A 20,835-nucleotide genomic window follows, 5' to 3' on the forward strand; every position below is an offset into this window, starting at 1 on the left:
TGAAGTAACTTTTATTAAATTTGGTATATTAGTCTAAACCCAATCTGCTGTCCCACAAAGTTTATAAAAAAACTTCCCAGCACCTGTTTACTGCGCAGTCAGGGAACTCAACTTTGAAGATACTTGATCTTGTTTTACAAAACACTAGTAGTAGTCCATATCAGATGTGTGGATACATAGACTCACTGGGCAACATATGTTTTTCACAGGCTGGGCCTGGAGATCATAACCTATTTACTGTTTGAAATGTCTCTAAATCCATACTCGGAACCACAAAATGAACGTCTTTGATTTATATTATACTTTTATCTTCAAGGGAGCCGTTAGTTGCACATTTAAATTTGTTATGCTTTTTTTCATGTTCCTAGATAACACTTCTGATCATACAAGAGAATGCGCAGGCATGTGAATGAGATGACGCATAGCTCTGCAAAGGCAAGTGAATGAGAGCAACAGCAAGATGGTGTGTGCACCATGCTGCACAACGTCCTGCTTTGATTCTTTTCTACCCCCCCCCCCCCACACACGTCAACATCACAGCTCACACACTGACGCCGTGTTGCCCACTTATGGAGCACGCTCGTTTTCACCTCGGCTGTGACACAGAAGTAAAAACAAACAAACCCAAATGTCCACGGTGTGAATTGGCGCTGTTATTGGGAGGTGTGAGTTTATGTTGTGGGGGGTGCGCTCTCACGTTGTGTAGGCTATCCTGTTGATTCTGGTCACCGCGCGTTTAGAGGAAGCCGAGCTCGTCAGTGGGAAGAGCTTCAGACAAGAAAACCTGGTCGCACCAGCTACAGTGGATGTCATAGGCTATCTCCCGGGGTTTGTGTGTACGTTGGACGTCGGTTCTGTGTTTTGACCTCTAGTTTTTCCTTTTTTTATTCTTCAACCCAACGCTGATTGAACCCCTCCGAAGAAAAAAATAAAACTGAGCTCCGTTTCGCAGCTTTTTGCTCCTCTCCTTTGTCACAGCAGAGCAGGTCGTGATTTTTCTTTTTTTTATATGCAACACAACGGGATTCGTGGTGGGAGCGTTTCCTTTCATCAATGTGCATTGATGTAGCAGAACATGTGGAGGAGATAAGGTAGGTTCACACGTGTTTGGTTTTGGAAACACTGGGGAGGCTGAGCAAAGATAGACTTGCGCCACCGGGTGATTCCTGGTGTTTACTGAATCCATATGGACTCTTTGTCGTTTGGCGTGTGAGTGCGCCCAGAGAGCATCACTAGTTGGACGTTTTCATTGATCTCCGATTGATAAAACACCTTGCTTCCCCCACGTTCCCATTGTCTCGCTATAGGCTATGGCCCCGCTTTGACAACAACACGCTGCTGTTGCTGTTGTATAGAGAAGATCTTGATGAATAATTTCTCTCTTCACAGAACCCTTATCTCAGCACCTGGAACCGTTGGCAAGGATTTCATTGAGGACGGTCGGCATCTCAAAGGATTTCGATTCTTGTCTAAATCGGGAATTACACATCCAAACTGGGATCTATGAGCGGAAAAGTGGCGAAGCCTAAAGAAGACAAGGATGCTTCCAAGGGTAAGAGGCGAGCCTTAATTGTCTCGCGCGCACCGCTTTAACCCCTTCAAAGGTTTTTTGAACGCGAACCATTCATCTCCACTACATGGTGCTACCATCACCCTTTGGGGTTAGACTGGAGACAATATAGCAGCCAACGGATAGTGAGCTATTCCCAGCATGGTGCATGTTTACAGGGTTCGACATAACGTATAGCCCGATGGCCCGGGGCCAGTAAAATCATATGCAGGGCAAGTTGATTGGCCAGTCACTGTCCCGCCCGGGCCAGTGACTGGCCAATCACAGTTCAGTATCTTTTTGTAGACTACATCATGGTTCATTGAAATGCGCGTTCAGAGTCGTAATGAAAGCAGTGTTTATTTAAGACTCAATATAATAAACCTAATATAAAATATATTTTTTAATGAAAGGCCAGTGGACAACCGATGCGTGGGCATTTTGACAGGCGCAGCAACAAGCGGGCGCACTCTCGCTCCGTTGGCAGAGCTGCCTACCGTCCGCCTGCGAGTCGACAAATCAATCGACTTAATCTGCCCCCTTTCTTTCTTCCCACCACAGCAGAGGTTGAGGTGCAGAAAATGATAACTGCGCTTTTCCTTTATCTGCCGCCGTAATGTTACAGTATTTGCATGCAAGCCCCAATGGTAATGAGAGGCGTTATTTAAACGCTGTGAATGCGTCTCCGGTGATTGTGTCGGTTGTAGACAGAAACGAACGGAGGGACTCCGCTCACTGTACAGTTCCTATAGTCGCGCAGTTTGGCACTGTGTTTTCAGGCTCGAGACATTCAATCAGATCGCGGAAGTCTTTCCCATTTAAATCGCTAACGGGGAGAATATCCCCGGTTATTATTTTAGCCACAAACCACAGTTCATCTGCGCGGCGGCTCACTCGCTGGCGAGATCACACGGTGAAACGCTGCTGTGATCGGATGAAGGCATTGTGTGTTTCTAAGGTGATTTAACGTCATAGTCTTAGACGAGCGTTTAACTTATGCTGCATATTTTGCACTGCATTGTTTTTTATCAATAGTTTGAAAAAATGGTCCCACACCGGACTCTTATGTGAAGCTGACACTTCATGGAGAAGTGACACTCCTGCAGCGCGCTCACGACCAGACGTGAACTCACATACACGGTGAAATCTCCCATTAAAAAAACGGCATAACCCACTGATTTTCGGATTTCTATTCTATTTTTAAAGTCAACTTGAGCGCAAGTGGAAAACCGGTCATTCGGTCGACACATTCACATCCCTAATGCATATAGAGAAAGTAATAAAAACAGCCTACCACACCACAAAGAATGATCAGACCTTCATCTCTTATTTTTTTTATGTTTGAACATGACTTCTGCAGGTGAACTATTCATTAAACTGCCCAAATTCAAGAATAAAAACAACCATCAAACTACTGGACTTTAAAATACTGGCCGACTCTTTCAACATACTTTCAGTTGTAGGCTTCTAATTCAATATGTTTGCCTGGTTTTATATTATGTGTATGAGCAATATCAACATTTTATATAATTAACTAAAAGAAAAATAACCAAATCTAAAGGGAATATCTATACTGTTACAGTATAGATATTCCCTTTAGATCTGGTTATCTTTCTTTATTTTTCTAATACAGGTATTATAATTATTGAAACTAAATTATGAAGAAAAAAAAGTGTGTGCAGGGCCAGTGAAAATATACAAGGGGCCAGTAAAACCCGGATCCACTGGCCCGGCGGGCCAGTAGGAAAAAAAAGTTATGTTGAACCCTGGTTTATATTTGCTGGTTTGAGATACGCTGCACGGTGTGTTGCTTTTAGATCACATGCTTTACTTGCATCGACTTGGTGATCGTCACAAAAACAGACAATCAATCAGGCAAAAAAGAAGGACCACAATGCTGCATGCCAGTGGGTTACAGTGTCACACAGAATTAAAAGATTTTTACACTAGAAGTAAACATTTAACACCGCTGAAATGATGACACTGATTGGCTATTCTTTTTTCGTCGTCGGTATCCTGTTGAGCTGTCCCTTTGTGTTTCTCGCGCGCGTCTTATCCGCATAGCCTCCTGGTTCGCTCATTGTCATCACATCTGTATACAGTCGTGAAGCGCGGAGCTTTTCTCGGTCTCGCAGCCTGAGCTTATGACCTTTGGCGTAAAACACAGAAAAAAAAAGAAAACAAAAACCACAGGTCTTTTAACAGTCAAGCGAAAGCATAGTAAACTGCTTATTGCCATGGACACAGAGCGGAGACAGGGTTGCCAGAGAAACCCTGGTGGGACTAATCATCGTAAGGCTCCATCCTCACCGGGGATGTGCACGGCAATTTACGCACTGGCACACGCATTACTCCCCCTTTGTCTGGATGCTATATATATATAGGCTATATTTAAATAATCCATTTAGCAATTAGAAAAGCTGTTAAACCACGTGCCTGTCTAGAATGACGCAGTTTTATTGCGTCAGTAAATATGATTCCAGATGTAAATATGCAACGATTTCCCTCTCTTCAAAAGTCAGACTGCGGTCCTTTGTCTTGTTGAGCCTTTATTGGACTCACTATTCATGGCTTTTAAGATCGTTCTGAGTGTAATACAATTACAACCTTTGCATTTACACCGTGGCAGGCTGCCAGTTGCAGCATCCTTGTTTATGTACAGTATAGAGCAATTCAATTGGATGTTCCCTGTTGTCAGTTTCTGACTCTGTTTAAGGTGCTCACAACAAATCAATGAACCTAATTGGCTTATTTTGGCAGCAATGCTACACGTGATGACCTGGCCGTTTGATATTACTGGAAGTGGACTATACAGTAGTATTATTAATAGAGCTTTGCTCTCAAAGTAGCCAGTGTGCTGCAGATACCTTTCTTTAGTTGGTGATTTATTTCAATGAATTTAGAGGACATGTAAGCAATTGTCCTGAAGAATTTCAAGCAGCTTAAAGGGCACAATGATTAATGAATACTGAATTATTGGGATATGAGTGTTGTCTATTTTATATAATTGGCTATACTGAAGAGACTGCACTTACTCACACATTACGGTATGTTCAAAAATGATAAAGTTTCAAGTGTCTTGTTGAAGAACAGAGTGAAACTACTAATTTGTTTGTTAATAATAATATATCATTATCGGACTGTGGAGCCAGTATGTTGCTATTTTTTTCTATTGGGTGCCTGACATACTTATAAAGCTAAAACAAAACATAGCATCAGTTACTCTGTAGAGATAGCCGGGCATGTTGTGCTGACAACGCAGCAAGCAAAATATGCTCAAAATAATTGATTTTAAGATAAGCCTCCATAGCAACGGTCCCTCTCATCTCAGTATGGGAATCAATGGCATGATTTAAGACATATCGCGCTGCACTCATCTCCAAAACTCTACAAGATGAGATAAACACATATTCAGCCTAACAAAGAATGCTCAACAAAGCATAGTCTATTTTTTATTTATTATTTTTTCAGATATACAGCTGACTGCAGTTCACCATCTGCATCACCCTGAGCGTCACTTGGTGTCAGCTGCCCTCTGTCACAGGCTTGGATAGCAAGCCTCTGACATACACGCAAGCTGCCGGCATACAGAATCTCTGACAGCCAGGCTTTCCCATGTTCTCTCAACTAATCTCATCATTTTGAACGGAAGCTTTTTTGGGTCTCAGTCCAGAGTGTCTCAGTCCCTGATTTACGACGCTGCTATAATTATCTATAGTGTTATCAGAGCCGGCCCGAGGCATAAGCGAACTAAGCGGTCGCTTAGGGCCCCCGACCGCCAGGGGGGCCCCCTCTTTTTGTGTGTTTGATTTTAACATCATATTGTGCAAAAAAGGAATAACATTTTTTGGTCTAGATAATTAATAGCCTAAAAATCTGTGAGGTAATCCGAAATTATCTGATCATGTCACGTTCACATTCATGCACAGTGTGTATTGAGTTTATTTAAAAACAATTGGAAATGGGGCTGCCCTCAGTTTCCCATGCACTGTGTATAGTCTATAGCCTACTTCAGCCTCGTCTGTGGAAAAAAAGATAGCTGGACAAGAGTTCTTCTGCTTCGTTCCTCTCACTGCATTTAAATGCATTCATTATATTACAGAGAAATATGTCCCGTAAAAGAAAAAGAGCTCCAAGCCCAACCCAGAGGACCCTCCATAATATTTTATTTTATATTAATATTTTTATGGAAAATCCATGTGTCCTTCTTCAATAGCTTCTAATTCATCTGACCCAGTGTCTCCAAATAATTTGTTCACACTAAATTTCTCAGATTTAGCCTCTTAATTTTCCTCTCAAAGTGCACCAGATTCATGCATTTCACTTTAAAAAGGTTAAAAAAATCTCCCGGGGGGGATACCCCCGGACCCCCCTAGGAGGTTCTTAATCTCAGCTTTCTAATATTTTCGCAGAGCTGCACAGTGGAGGCACTGGCGGGAAACACTGGGTGTGTGAATGATATTTAACAAAGATCTATAATTTCAGCAGCGCTAACATTGGAGAGGGCCCCCCTAATCATATTTCGCTTAGGGCCCCATGAAGGCTTGGGCCGGCTCTGAGTGTTATCATCATTATATTACTCTTTGTCTACTCGCTAATTTGGCTTGCAGTTTCAGTTACCTAATATAGATTTCTGTAAACATGAACAACCAATTAAAGAATCATTTGTTATTTGACCTCATTTCTAACCCTGAAAAAAGAGAAGATTTGAATTCATCGAATTGACAGGTTTAAAAACTCAGAGAGGAGAGAGAGAGAGAGAGAGAGAGAGAGAGAGAGAGCGCGAGAGAGAGAGAGAGAGACTCTGAGACTTGCGGAGCTCTGATATCAACCCCAGTGAATCAGGTTGTGTTAGTTTCCCACTGTCATTGTGAAGCTAAGTTTCGCAGACAAAGTGATGTGTCAAATCATGACATACGCACTCTCGGCTTTACAACCTTCCCGAAGCCTGAGAACTCAGCTATATGTATATACTATACTAGACAAATTCCTCTTTATGCACTGTGCATCAATCATGCCGACGTGTCCACGCTAACTACCTCACAACAGCAATACGATCTAATCTATAGATTGAGTTAATGTATAGTTTCTGATGACTGCTCCTGTATGCGTTTCTTGCAGATAACTCATAAATGCCACAATAATGTGAGCATGTGGCTGCATGTTTCTCACTCTCCTTACACTTCATCTCAGTGTAGAGCATTGATAGACTCTCCTCTCTGGGTGTGAGTGTCAGTCAGCGGATTCATGTCCTTATCCATTATCCATTATACATATATCCAATATATCATAACTCTTGCATATATGCAGGCAGACTAATTCAGTGCCAGGCCCAGCCACAGGACTGGATCAATAGATGCTCAGAGATGAGTTTGGAGCGGCTTCATTAATCACCATGCATGGAGTCCGGCCCCCTTCACAACACCGACACCTGCTCTTATATAGGGCTGCAACTACGAATCGATAAAATCGATTAAAATCGATAACTAAAAGCGTTGCCAACGAATTTGGTCATCGATTCGTTGAGTATTTTTTTTATCCGATTCATCGATTCATCGAAAAAATAATCGACCGATTAATCGATTATTAAAATAATCGTTAGTTGCAGCCCTACTCTTATATCTTATTGGCAGAACCACACACTGTCTTACAGGGTCATTAAAGTCTTTAGATGTTCAGTGGGATCTCAGAGAAGCCTCTTTGAATAGAAGCTGGTTAAAAGGAGGATTTGTCCATTGCTTGTTGAATTGTTACAACATCATTTCAAATGCAGTCAATATCTGCACTTGCACTGAATTTTTATAGGGTCAACAGTGGCGGAAAGACAAACCCTATTGGCCTTAAAATGTTTTATATATACTGGGTGTCAGCGAGAAATGTACCTGTTGGAAGACCAAGAAGAAGTACTATAGAATAAATTGCTATAACACATCTTCACCGCATCACATGACAATTGTGGGAAGACTTAAGGCAGTTGTAGACGATGCCATCTTTAGTAACTAGCTTTTTGTCCTCGAAGGCCACCATAGCTTCTGTACATTTTCTGTAACGGGAGGTGTAGAGACAGAGTGTTGCAATCTAGGACTTTCACCACTAGATGATGCCAACATACACTTTTATTTGACACTGTGCCTTTAAGCAAAACTAAAGTAACTTGTGTACAATATTGAAATACATTGAAGAGAAGGAGCTAAATCTGTTTTTAGCTGTGGCAAGCACTAAATGTGTGCATCCCACAGCGGTTACAGCAATACACCACAGTTTAATTTGCTGTCACATTAGTGCTTGAGCTCAACTAGTAGTGATTTTCATGTGGGGGTCCTCAAATTCTAATCCCAGGGTTTTAGAAAATTATTCCAAAATTAATCTTGAACCTAGCATACTCACAGGATTTTTGGTTATTTAACAGGGTCAGCTTAAAATATTATTTTCTCTCTAGGATAGGTATGTGTGAAATGTGTTATGTTCTCTTTCTCTTTTAAAGGTGCACTATGCAGTGTCAGCCTATGGGAATTTGTTTACATTGGCAGAGCCTGAAGTTATTTCACAAAATATATTTTCACCACGTGTAATTCTTATAATTGAATAACTCTATCATAATAAATCAAAACAAGATGATTTGGTGGCACCTGGAACCAAACAAAACTGTGGGCCCTGCTGCTGTAAACAACACTGAAACAGTAACTTTTCACGTAGCTTTCTAACGTCAAACAGTGTTCCAAGGATCCAATTTTCATGTGAGCAAAGTGTTTAATCAGTTATGAGAATATACCTTAGGAAATGTTCACTTCTCTGACACACCCAAAGTTACATAGTGCACCTTTTAAAGAGGACCTATGATGCTTTTTGACTTTTATGACCTATAAACGTTGTTATGATGATTCATAGTCATGCTTAACCATACTAAATTATCAAATAATGACTTACATGCATTTCGACGTATTCCCTGCTGACCGTCTGGGGTGTCTGTGCAGAGCACTAAACACTATTCTAGCCAGTCGAGAAGTCACGTCTTCAAAGCGGTCTACCCTTTCATAATTGGTGACGTCGCATAAAAATTGGTGATGTGACCACGCGGATGTTTCCATGTATGGTAATGCTGTCACTTCCCTGTTCGCGTCTGCCTCGCGCCCTTATAGGTCCATGCTCGCGCTTCCCGCCACTGAAAGTGTTTCGGAAGGAAGGTAACCAATCACAACGGAGTGGGGTTTGCAGGAGGGGGGGGAGGGTAGCGGAGATGGCCGATGCACAGGCGGAGGGAGCGGAGATTGCCGAAGCACACACACTCAAGTGTTGACAGGATGTGCTGGATCGCCAAAATAAGAGAAAGAGCTTCCCGAAAATCTACATAGTTTTTTGTGATGTGATTCGTGTCAGGTTGCTCTATAGCAGTGTAAAACAAGAAATTAAGACCAGAAAAGTAGTATAATAGGTCCTCTTTAAGTTAAAAATTAAGACAATATCAGGCTTTATGTACAAATCTTAACATGCAATTCAGAAAAATATACATCAAAAACGTGGCAGAAAGGAGTATGCCACACGGAGTATCTGAGGACATGTTGTTGTGGAAGCATTGGTGGGGCCAGGGTGCCTGGACTCGTATGCTGTCAGATGTTTTTTCTATCACTGACGCAGATCCGGTCACACAGCCCCGAGGAAACGGGTTTGTCAGAGATCTGCCACTCTCCATCGCGGACTCACACGCTGAGCGCTGTTTGGGAATGTTGAGAGCCCCTCTCTTCAATTCCTCTGTCAGCTTAGGTTTCTGACTGACACAGAGTTGCCCCCATGACTTGTGCATTGCCTTCCTACTCCTCCCGGTCCTCCTTTTGTTCTCTGGGAGGCTGCCTGCCTGCCTGCCTGTGCAATTTGTTTATTTGAGAATAGAGTTGTGTTCCATTTAAGTGTGCCAACCACATCGCTGTAATTGGTCGTGCCAAAGTTCAAAGGGGTTCGTTACTGATCAATTAGCGGTAAAGTATATTTGCAGACGTGTCCCGGGAAAACAAATTTCTTTCATCCTATTATTATTTTCTCCTTCCCTTTGAAATGGAATGGAGCTCTGTCTGTGCGTCATCACTGCCAGAAGTGGCCCTAAAATCTCTAAATACCTAGCTGTTTTTGTGCATTAATCAACTTTGTGTGCAATCCACAGATCTGCAAGTCTTCTCATGCGAATGGCATTGTGATCCCACCCCCTCAGTGCCAAATGGTACATGCCTGCTTCTGGTTGTGGTTTTCCATGTCAGAAATGTCAAAATATTGTTCTTCCTCTGTGTTGTTCTCTGTCACTCTTTAGTAGTTCTTCGTATTTCTTAATGTTGTTAATTATACTCCTCTAAATTGGCTGTGTCGTTTGGCTTCCGCTCTAAATATTGTCACTCTGTTCACTTAACAAAATGGCCTTGAACATCTGGCTCTCTGTTGACGGACGTGGTGGTTAGCCTATGTGTTAGTGAAATCTCAAAAAGCCGCCCATCGAAAGAGTGTATTTGTGACACCCGAGCTGTGAGGGACAATAGACAGTATTTTTTTTGTTAAGAGCAGTAACACATATTCTACTCCTTATTATAGCCTGCTTCAGATTTATCCGTGGCCAACTGATGTCAAACATTGCTCGTGATAATAGTCTAATTTATACACCTGAATTATTTAATTAAAAGTTGCGGTGAAGATCAGAACTCCGACAAATAGGTGGGATTATCTCCTACCTGTGGATTTTGGATTACTGCAATTTCACTCCGAAATGCACTCCATGCTGCAAGTAGTTAATCCCATCTCAAGATAATCCCCTTGTAATTGTGGTTATGTGTGTCGAACTGTCCTGATAACAATACATTATGTCCCTCCGCAGGGTCAGACCAATGAAATAGTTCAGAGTGGGAGGACTGTGTTTTTCAAGGCATATTCAAAACTACGTCACATAAGTCTGTACACTGACGTCAGCAATATGGGACATACTAAATTATACCTCGAAGCAAAACTGAGGTTATCAGTCTTCATCTGGTGGACGGATGAGGGAGCAGAGGATGTGACAGTTTTTCCAATGGCTTATTATGTGCCAAATTGGACAGAGATGTCATCGGTAGAAAATGGTCCTCGAGTGTCTTTATCTGATCTGCTGCTCTGTACGAGGGAGCACATTTTAATGACACTGTGTAGCTTCTACTTTTTCCACAATTTTTTCGTTAGGGGATATGACAAATGGCAATCAGAATCAATCCGTCTCCATAAAATGCCATTGCCAGGCGTGTCACAATCCAGCCCTATAAGTGCTAATGGGCTCGCCGCAGATCAAATGCTGTTAGCAGATCTGAGATGAACCAAAGATCTCATCTGTTTCGGCTGAGCATGCTGCAGCACTGACTCATTTGTCTGTAAGCTTTTACACCCGCCCTGAGCATTTTTGCCTGCTAATATATATTATATACATATTTACATATTGCAAAAAACAAAACTGACCTTTACTTAAGGTTAAGTTTTTCGTAAATACAACTGCAACAGACTATGTGTGGTGCTGTGGAGGGCTATCAGGGGATTTTAGGGCAGAAAGAGGTCACAGAAGCAATTACAGTATTACAAGGTCACTGTAGAAGCCATGAGTTGCCGTCATCCAAGACAACCTACGCATAGGGACTTACGCAACCTATAGTGTGGAATTCCTATGAGCTAGAGAGATTGAGGGGAAGGGTGTTCATCATGTCATGTCGTGTACAAAGGATTAATAGTCACTCTTGACTAGGGTTGTGCCAATGGCCCATGGAGTCATCTATCGGCGATTGATGGCACTATGGGCAATGTTTTCTTTAAGCCGATGCCATCGGGAACTTTTTTTTTGCCAATGCTGTTGGAGTGTGCAGAGAGAAAAAGACAGGCAGAAATATATATAGAGAGATCGCTATTTTATAATTTTGCTTTTTGACTTAGAGTGATGATCATCTGACCTTAGACTGACTCCTGCTGTCGCCCACTGTAGGACCGAGCTGATCAGCTGAGCGGATCAGCTGTTGACACAGAGATGAAACGAAATTGAAACTTAAACTTAATTTACCTGAACTGGCTAGGCTAGCTTAAAGTGGAGCATCCGAATATAAATTAAGAAATATAATTACTAAACACAATTAGTGTTGTGTGACTCTACCTATAAGTGCCCACGCCTCCAACCTCCCCTCCCCCGCCATCGCAGATGGCATCAGGCATTGGTGATCGGACTAGGTGGCGATAGGAAGATGTGGCTCAGGGCAACATCGACCCTACTGTGGACATGAACTAATAAAGTTCAAATATGATAAAGGGCATTAAAGGTGGAGTCAGCGATTCTCGATAACGCTTGTTGTCAAAATCCCTTTTTGTCAAAACACCAGCGGATGGTGAGGAGATTATGTGTGAAAAACTGGTTTTAATACATAACCTAGGTTCTCTAAACTGGTATGTAAACAATGTGTATGTAAACAAAGGGGACCCACCATAGCTAGCAACATGCCTGTTTACAGAACACATGGATATTTTTTTCAGCGTACATACAGTGAATCGTGAAGAGATATTCACTGATTTTGACAACAAAGCGCTCTCCAGAATCTCTTAATCCACCTTTAGGGTGAGGTAAGAAAGGAAGGCGATAAGGGTGGAACATGGAGCTACAGGCTGGAACAGAGTAGGCCATTTGTCCAACTGGCCAGCTGGCGTCTGTAAGGGCCGATGGTGAGGGGCAAATGATTGTCTCTGAGTGGTGCAGGCTGTGGTCTCTGTAGCGATGATTCACCAGAACAGCACAACCACCATCATCTCTGCACTGCACACATGCTGAGAACAGTTAACAGGATTACCCGCTTCTTGCTCTTCCCCAATCCTGCAGCCTCATTTCGCAAGCAAGTTACAAACAAGACCTCACATCAGCACGCATCAAATATTCCACCGCAGCAAGTCTCACCGCCTATATGAGAAGAAAACACAAGTGTGAAAAGCAAAAGGGTGAGCCCTGAGCTGACCCATTGGACTGGTAGATTGAGGAAGACAGGTTTCTTTAAGAGGCTTATAATGGTTGATTCATTGTTTCTTTTCAACCCTCTCTGGGTATTAGCCTGGAAATCCAGACCCTGATATCTTGAACGATAGAGGGTCTGGCCACGATCAATAGTAATTTCCAACTCAAGGGGCGGCTCCTACTCGTGCATTTCAAATGCCACTGCACGCAGTTGGATAGCACTACAACCAATCAGAGCGATGCACAAGGTGATGTATTAAGCCCCTGTTAAACTGTTAAATTAAACTTTTGCCGTGGTTGATCGGCAAAACAGAACATTCCACTTACTTGCTAATGAAAGATTTGAGTGCCGTCTTCCAAATCGTAAAGGGTCGAGGCCAAAGCAGTCTCAAACTCAGACAACATATCCGCAGCCATCTTTGATGTTTACTATCACGGCTTCGACGGCGCTTGCACGTCACTGTCGTCATCCGGTTACGTCCGCCCCAGAGCACCATACAAAGGGCTCTGGCCCGCCCATATTAGATAGAACCAATTGAAACGTGAGTCAGGATTTCTGGGCTTTTTCAAAAAGCTTCAATGGAGAGTGTCCAGACCAACAGGCCCAGCAAATTTAATTTGCCAGCGCCTAGTGGCAGGTCTGGAAATGCCAGGCTATCTGGGTATGCCAAATGTCGAAAACGCCCAACTGAACTTCTTAAAAACCCTGGAAACAGTTTCATATGTATTTTAGATGTAATTTAATGGACAATTACATTTTCTTATGTTATCTTTTCACAGCCTTTTGTGTGAGTGTGGCAGCAGAAACAAAATAACTGCTGACAGTGTGTCAGTTATTGTATCCACAATGACCCTGAGAAGTGAGCCTAGCAGGTTCGTGTTTTAAGATATACTGTTGTGGCTTCGCATTTACTTTAATGGTGTTGTGTAGCTGTTGGCTGCAAACTGAATTTGAACTTCTGCATTCTGTGTGTGTTTCAGGTAAAAAGATAAACTGTCCAAATCCTGTCTCCATGCATATTATGCAAAACACAATGGGATTCTGTGCAGTATATTATAGGAAAGCATTAAACGAAAGTTCTGGAGAAAGCTTCTTTCTTAAAGAAGAGCTTTTCACTTGTGAGGCATATTTCATATAAACTAGAATGGCTTGGACTCATTATCAGCACTAGCTGATTGGTGGATGGATGAAGGAGCCCCAGTCGCATATCATTGTAAATTACAATCATATGCAACAATTTTCGATTAAAAAAAGTGTTTTTTTGTGTTAATTTGTTCCTCGAACAAGTTCGCTAATCAATGATTTAAGGTGGAGTCAATGATTCGGGTGAATGCTTGTTGATAAATTCACTTTTTATCAAACTCAGTTCATATCTCCTCACAATCTGCTACCTCTTCATACTGTGTTCGCACTGGAAAAAAAATCCATCGTTAATTAACAGCCTAGACTCTGTAAACGTCATGTTGCTGGCTACTGTAGGTCACCTTTGTTTACATACCAGTTGTTTACATACCAGCTTACAGAGCCTATGCCGTGTATTAACAACATTGAATTTTTTTCAGCACACACAGTACGGACAGGTAGCAGATCCTTCTCCAGAATCGCTGACTCCTGACACCTTTTAAGGAGCAGTGGTATGTTTTGAGTGTTTTAACCAGGACCATAGTCCTTTTTTATACAGTGGCGCTGAGCATTCACCAAATAAAAAAAAATTTCACACCTAAGGTAGCCGTAAGCACACCAGGATCTCGTAATTACGACATCAAGATATTTTCTTCTTGTAATTATGAGAAAATATCTCGTAATTACGATAGGTTTCGTATTTACGACATCAGGATCTCGTAATTACGAGATCAGGATCGCCCCTCTCATTCATCAATAACGTGGCTGGCTCCGATCCGACGTTATCGATTTGTATTTCCTGCTCGGATTGAGGCATTAGGAAATATTGATGTTTCTTAGAAGTGAGGAGGGCATTACAATGAGTAGTAGCTATGTACACATTGCGCAGACATGCAGTCATTGGGACTGTTCAGGAGAAAAGCCCAGTCGGACCTCAGCAGCTGATCATGGGCATAACATGGGCATAAACAGTAGCCTAACGTGTGCCCATGAGTTCCCGGTGCGATCACTGATTAATGAATGAACAGTAAAAATCTTTAAAATAATTGTAATGATGATTATGGGGCCCATTGTAGTCCGGAAACCAAGGCAATTGCCTATGTTTGCCTAATGGCTAAGTTCACCTCTGCACACACACACACACACGCACACACACGCACACACACACACACACACACACACACACACACACACACACACACACACACACACACACACACACACACACACACACACACACACACACACACACACACACACACACACACACACACACACACACACACACACACACACACACACACACACACACACTATAGGGGATAAGTTTGGCACGACACCGGAACCCCGACCACTAAATTGCTAATTCAACATTTAGGCCATTATTCTCATACTTGATATTCTGGTCATGAATTGTGTGTAAAAATAGAGAAAAGTGTGCTTTTAGGACAGGAATAAAAGACGATAAGGTTGGATAGCGTCATCGTTGCCGTCCTGCAGCCAGCCAGACACGTTACTGAAGAATGAGAGGGGCGTTCCTGATCTCGTAATTACGAGATCTTTTCTCATAATTACGAGATCCTGGTGTGCTAAGGTGGGAAACTTTTTTTTATTTGGTGAATGCTCAGCGCCACCGTACTTTTCCAACTTTAACCAACTGTTTTAGTTTCCAAAATTCAACCTTACCATTGCCATATTAAAGCTGAAACATGCGAAATTGCAGAGATATCTTGCTAAAACAACACTAGTACTGATCATTTTCGCAACTAATGCCAAGTAGTGTTTATGAAAGTAATTTGTACAGGAGATCAAATTTAGCGTTGCTTTGTAACCACCTGGCACATTGGGTGGCCAAGAGAACGTTGTTTCTGTTCAGCAGGAGTTGGAAGTTGCTCATTAAATAAGGTTGTGACAGATCCCCCGCCCCCCACCTTCACCACGCTGCATGGACTCTAGATGTTAATACTATTGACCATATTGATCTGTAGGTCACTCACTCAAAATATCTGTTTCATTAGATCAAATATATGGACACAGTCTTTAGATAGAAGGCTGAGGATGCAGGAAATACAGTGTGTTTGTTCAGATTTCCAGGTGTTTTGACTAACGGTTTCGAGGGCTCAGCACACACTGTATAAACTGGTGTGCATTAGAAAATGGATGTAATCACTAACATAATGAGAGGAAGCTGAAAGACAATTGTGAACATTACGTACCGCGAAGGGGAGGGGACAAAATTAAATAACCGCCTGATTAAAAGTCATATGTACACACTGTATAGATTGACGTCCTTGGGCCAGGTTTAATGTCTGGAATGACCGAGGCACTTAGCATTGGCTTCTCTTGAGCTGGAATATGAAAGATGATATATAGCAAAAAGCCATTAGTAACATTCCTCAGAGAAGGCTTATTCATTCAGCATTGATGAGGACAGAGGATGGAAGGGTCACACGTTCTTAGCGGGAATATTCAACAGGGAGAAAAAGATAAAAGATATTCAGATAAAATGTTGGACGGTTAAAATCGCAGTACGCCAAGCATTGAAGTAGTAATGTCAACCTCTTAAATTAAATGTGTGTGTGTGTGTGATTTTACATGCGCCAGTGTGTTAATTTCAATAATATTGCAGTATACTCACTGTGTGAAAATTATGAAGCAAGTGTTAAATGTGAGTGGGCCTTTTGTTTTGAGGATGTGTGAAAGAATGGGTCAGAAAGACATTGTTAAGATGAGTGCTAAATATAGCAACGATTCCTCACTGGTCCCTGAAGCCAGTTTTACACAGTCTGGAGCAGCGAACATCATGGCTGTGCCTGCCTCTCTCTCATCGCGGAGACATCATTTACATAATGAGAAGCTGCCACGGCAACAAAGCCCCAAATAAGCATGGGAGGCTTCAGTCATAGGGGGGTGGGATACCCAGGTGCCTGCCTAAGACACGCTCCTAATGCACTGTGTTCCGCACAATTGTGAACGCCGACAAACATGCACTCACACACGCACGGGCACGCACACACACACACACACGCACGCACGCATGCACACACACACACACACACACATACACACACACACACACACACACACACACACACACACACACACACACACACACACACACACACACACACACACACATAAACATACGCTATGAGCCAGAGAGAGAGAGTAACCCGTGGAGGGACAAGCATGATTAGAAAATAGAGGGTGGAAGGCAACAGTAAATGGGTTGTCCTCTGGGGTTATGATGGCGGAGGTGTGTGTGTGTTTTAGGGGGTGGGCATTGTAAACGTGTAGTTTGCACATTACCCATAGTTCACCTGAGGTGGTTTGGTGTTTATGTGAATATAATTGTGTTGAGTTTCCTACCAGATGTATGTAAGGTGTATGACACAGTTAGTCACCAGTATTTGTATTTTTGGTATTTATTTATTGAGGTTTGCTTACAAGGTCTTACAACTTTATTGTATATGTACACATTTTTATGTGATCACTTTGAAAACCCACATCCATTCCTTTACTCATATTTCATACTTGTACCAGATTGGTTTCCAACAAGAGTTATGCTACTGTTTGAAATGTGTGTGGAGAAACTAACAGCAAATAGATGCCACTGCAAAAGCAAAAGGAGCTTAGCAGCTCTGCATTCGGATCTATTGATGCTGCTGTCAGCATGAAATTTGTATTTCTGCCAACCAGAAATAAAACTTTAGTATTTATTCTTCATATCTGATGTTTATACAAAGCCTTAAAAGCTGTATTTATACTCCTCAGTTGTAACTAAAGATAGCAATTCCATGGATCGGAACTAGATGCTAGAAGTTTTTTTAAATTGATGATGCCATTGTGTTGTTTGGTCAGTTTTCTATGTGATTAAACATGCAAACACAACAGTAGAGGGACCAATGTCACCACCATTTTTTGCATTATTTATTTATGAAAGTCTGTCATAGATTTCTTCGAATAAACAAAAGTTTATCACCTAAATTATATAGACGAAAGTATCACTGACCACAGAACTAAAGCTATATCTGTTTGATTGTGATGCACGGAGTAGTATGTAAAAAATGTCCACAATTTGCCTCTGAAAACTCTATCTACTATCCACCAAATTACACAATATGTTTATCCAGTAATTAGTTCTAGCAGGGTAAACATACTGTCGCTCTTATGGGCACAAGCACTCAGTCTCACAGCGAAATGTGAAAGAGCATCAAAACTTCGCTGAGTGAGGTGTTATGAGTAACCGTAGGTTACACCATAAATCTCAAAGTGTTGAGTGATGATTGATCTAACAGAATAACAAAGAATAAGTTTTTTACTAGTTGTGTTTGCAGTTCATACTTTTGTATATATACTGTATATTGTAGGAATAGTTAGACATACTTGAATCATACAGTGGTGCTGTAGGTTCACAAACCTTACCTAAGACGACAATGGACTTTCAGTTTTTGTTGATTCTAGGGGCACCTTTGGACAAAAGCAGTAGTGTTTTTACGGCACCAGCGCCTGCGGTGCCAAAGATCTTTGCTTGCCGACAGCACGTGCATTAGTTATGGAAGCAAATTAAAAAGAGACCAGAGGATACATCGCGATGAGGTAATGGTTTTGTATGTGAATATTAATGACTAGTAATGGTAATATGACGATGGCGAAGCAAAGTTAACCTTGATACCATTTGGGAAACGTGGGCTTCTCTGGTCTGCCTGCTGTAAATCGTTTTGTCTTAGTTGGCTGGGATTCGGACCCGAGCAAAGGAATGAATAATGCCTGTATAAAAAAGCTATATTTTCTCTGATGGTCTCGGATACTGTTTGAGGTCATTCAGGATCATCTTAGAACAAATGAGAGTGTTTCATGAACATTTAAAAGTTCCATGTAGTCTCTTTAACCTTAGTAGACCTCTAGCTGGACTGCAGTGTGATTCAGTTTCCAGCCTGACCAACTTTCCCTTTTGTTTTGTCAGATGTCATCAGAGGTTCTCTGTGGTGAATGATCACATCATTTTCAAAGTAATTAGAGGAGACAAGTCTCTGCCTACACTGCACTACATAGAGAGAAAGATAACGACATGGAGAGAGAAGCAGAGAGAGAGAGAGAGAGAGAGAGAGAGAGAGAGAGAGAGAGAGGGAGAGAGAGAGAGAGAGAGAGAGAGAGAGAAGTCAGTGATCTACCAGTAATCCATAACAGCGGAACCGGCTACCATAAAGAAGATGAACAGTGCTGTGGGCGAGATGAAAAGGTTACACGCAATGACGACAAAGCGCTTCAGTTTTGCTTAAAGGTTACGGTGGGAAATGTAGACAGGGACAATGTTAAATTGCTCCAGTTCCTCGACTAATACCCTCTAGTGTAATCCTAGCAGCGTTTTGTCCCCCTAATTCCAGTTTGATTTTTATTACACTCATCAGCAAGTAGTCCATGTCATTAAAAAAGAGCCGCTGAGCTTCAAATGAAAACAATAGCTCTAAATAAAGTCCTGCTTAATAGCACTAGTTTTGAGCAGCCATTTCTTATACTGTTGGCCTTTATGTCGTGTCCCTGCTCATTCAAGTGGTCAGTTGTTCTCCCATGACTTTGCATGGCAAGTACATTATTCATTATCTCTTTTACTAAATATTTGTACTATTCATAGCTCAAATATATTTAGCAACTTTTAAAACATAGAACAGGAAATACACTGCAAATGAGAAGTCTCTTGACTTCACACGATGGTAAATGTGTGTCTGTTCTGTCTCTTTGAATTTGGCCGTACCCTGTCGATCTGAATGGGAGGCATCTGGTGTTGGGTTGTTGCCCAGATTGTTGCCAACTTTTGTGTGATGCCACTTAAAAAAAATCCATGATGGGTTGAATTGAATATCTTGGTTTGTGGGGTTTTGATTTGATAGGCTAAGCAATTTGTCACGTTGAACACTGGGAAACTGTGCTTTAAATAAAAAATAAGTATCAACCTATTAATTGGAAAAAGAATTGATAGTTTAATCAACAATGACAAACAAACTTTGTAGCCGCCCTTTAAGTTTGTGGCTCTACAAAATAATGAGCCATTTTATAAATATCTAGTCTTCACCATGGTGAACTACATATACAGTAGCATAGTGTTTGTTAGAGCTTCCTGATGCATCTCTTGTCTTTCTTCTCACACTCCTGTCATATCTAATTGGGCTGAACCTGCACAGAGCAGAAAGGACATTGGAGGAAGGACACTCTATTGTGTACTTTGCTGCAGTATATCATTTGTGTATGAATCTACAAAATAAGGTGGCATAATCTTAGCCACATCTGCTTTCATGCACTTCAAATGAAACACGTTTACACTGGAGCATGAATAATTTAGGGAGTGTGAACATCTGTAGACATTTGAAGGTGCTCACATATTTCTATGTTATTACAGCCTGTGCCTTCATGCTCATTGTCACCAGTGAAAAGGAGCACATCCGCGTACAAGTTAGACATTTGATACTTCACTGTGGTGTTTGATAACAAGATCAACAATATCAATCCAGTGAACGTTATTACTTCTACACATTCATGCTGCTCAAACAGCTTTATAATTGCACGTATTGTCTAAGTTAATGTAATGTCTCTGCTAAGATATAGAACCCTGTGGGCATTTTGGTAGGATGAACAGAATGTGTTTTGTTAACACTGTGTGGAGGCAGTCCTCACACTTGCTCTAAAATCAGTCATCACACCCTTTATAACAAACTAGTGCATGTGTCCTTGGCTTTGAGACACAGGAAAGGGAAAAACACCAAAACAATCACATTTTTTAAACTTTATTCATTGTGTATTTTCTCAAAATGATTGGGTGTTTTGAAACCATGAGCTTGTGGTGCAAAATCATATCCTGTAACCATCCCCTGACCAATCCTGTTTTGTCTGGATGAAATTTTTTTTTATTTGGTAGTCGACCAGGAATAGTTCTTCTCATTCAACCAGAACATGGCATTGGGTTTTAGCCAGATGTATCTATTCATTCTTGCTTATGTTCATATAAATATTAGGAGAATTCTGAAGATTCAGAAAATGTTGGAGCCAGCATGTTTACGAAATCTTACTCTACAAATCATCTGAATATGTGGGGATTGTATATATAGTACTGTATGTATTGGTAGGGTGTGTTTGGTTGAGTGGGTGTTCAGCACTCCTCGCTGCAAAGCTCTATAGGGACAG

At 41.6% G+C, this 20,835-nt stretch overlaps 1 protein-coding gene across 2 annotated transcripts in view; it reads left to right on the plus strand.

Moving 5' to 3' along the window:
- Window positions 1-1,503: 1,503 nt before the first annotated feature.
- fgf13a (fibroblast growth factor 13a) overlaps window positions 1,504-20,835 on the plus strand; it is a gene marked incomplete at both ends in the record, with an annotated part of 100,436 nt that continues 81,104 nt past the window's right edge. For both annotated transcript variants that reach the window (XM_080035814.1, XM_080035816.1), the window contains one exon: window positions 1,504-1,552. In XM_080035814.1, coding sequence (XP_079891940.1) covers window positions 1,504-1,552 — 49 coding nt within the window. The remainder of the gene's footprint in view (window positions 1,553-20,835) is intronic.

The sequence above is a fragment of the Ammodytes marinus genome (assembly GCF_949987685.1).
Source record: "Ammodytes marinus genome assembly, chromosome: 10".
Taxonomy (NCBI): domain Eukaryota; kingdom Metazoa; phylum Chordata; class Actinopteri; order Uranoscopiformes; family Ammodytidae; genus Ammodytes; species Ammodytes marinus.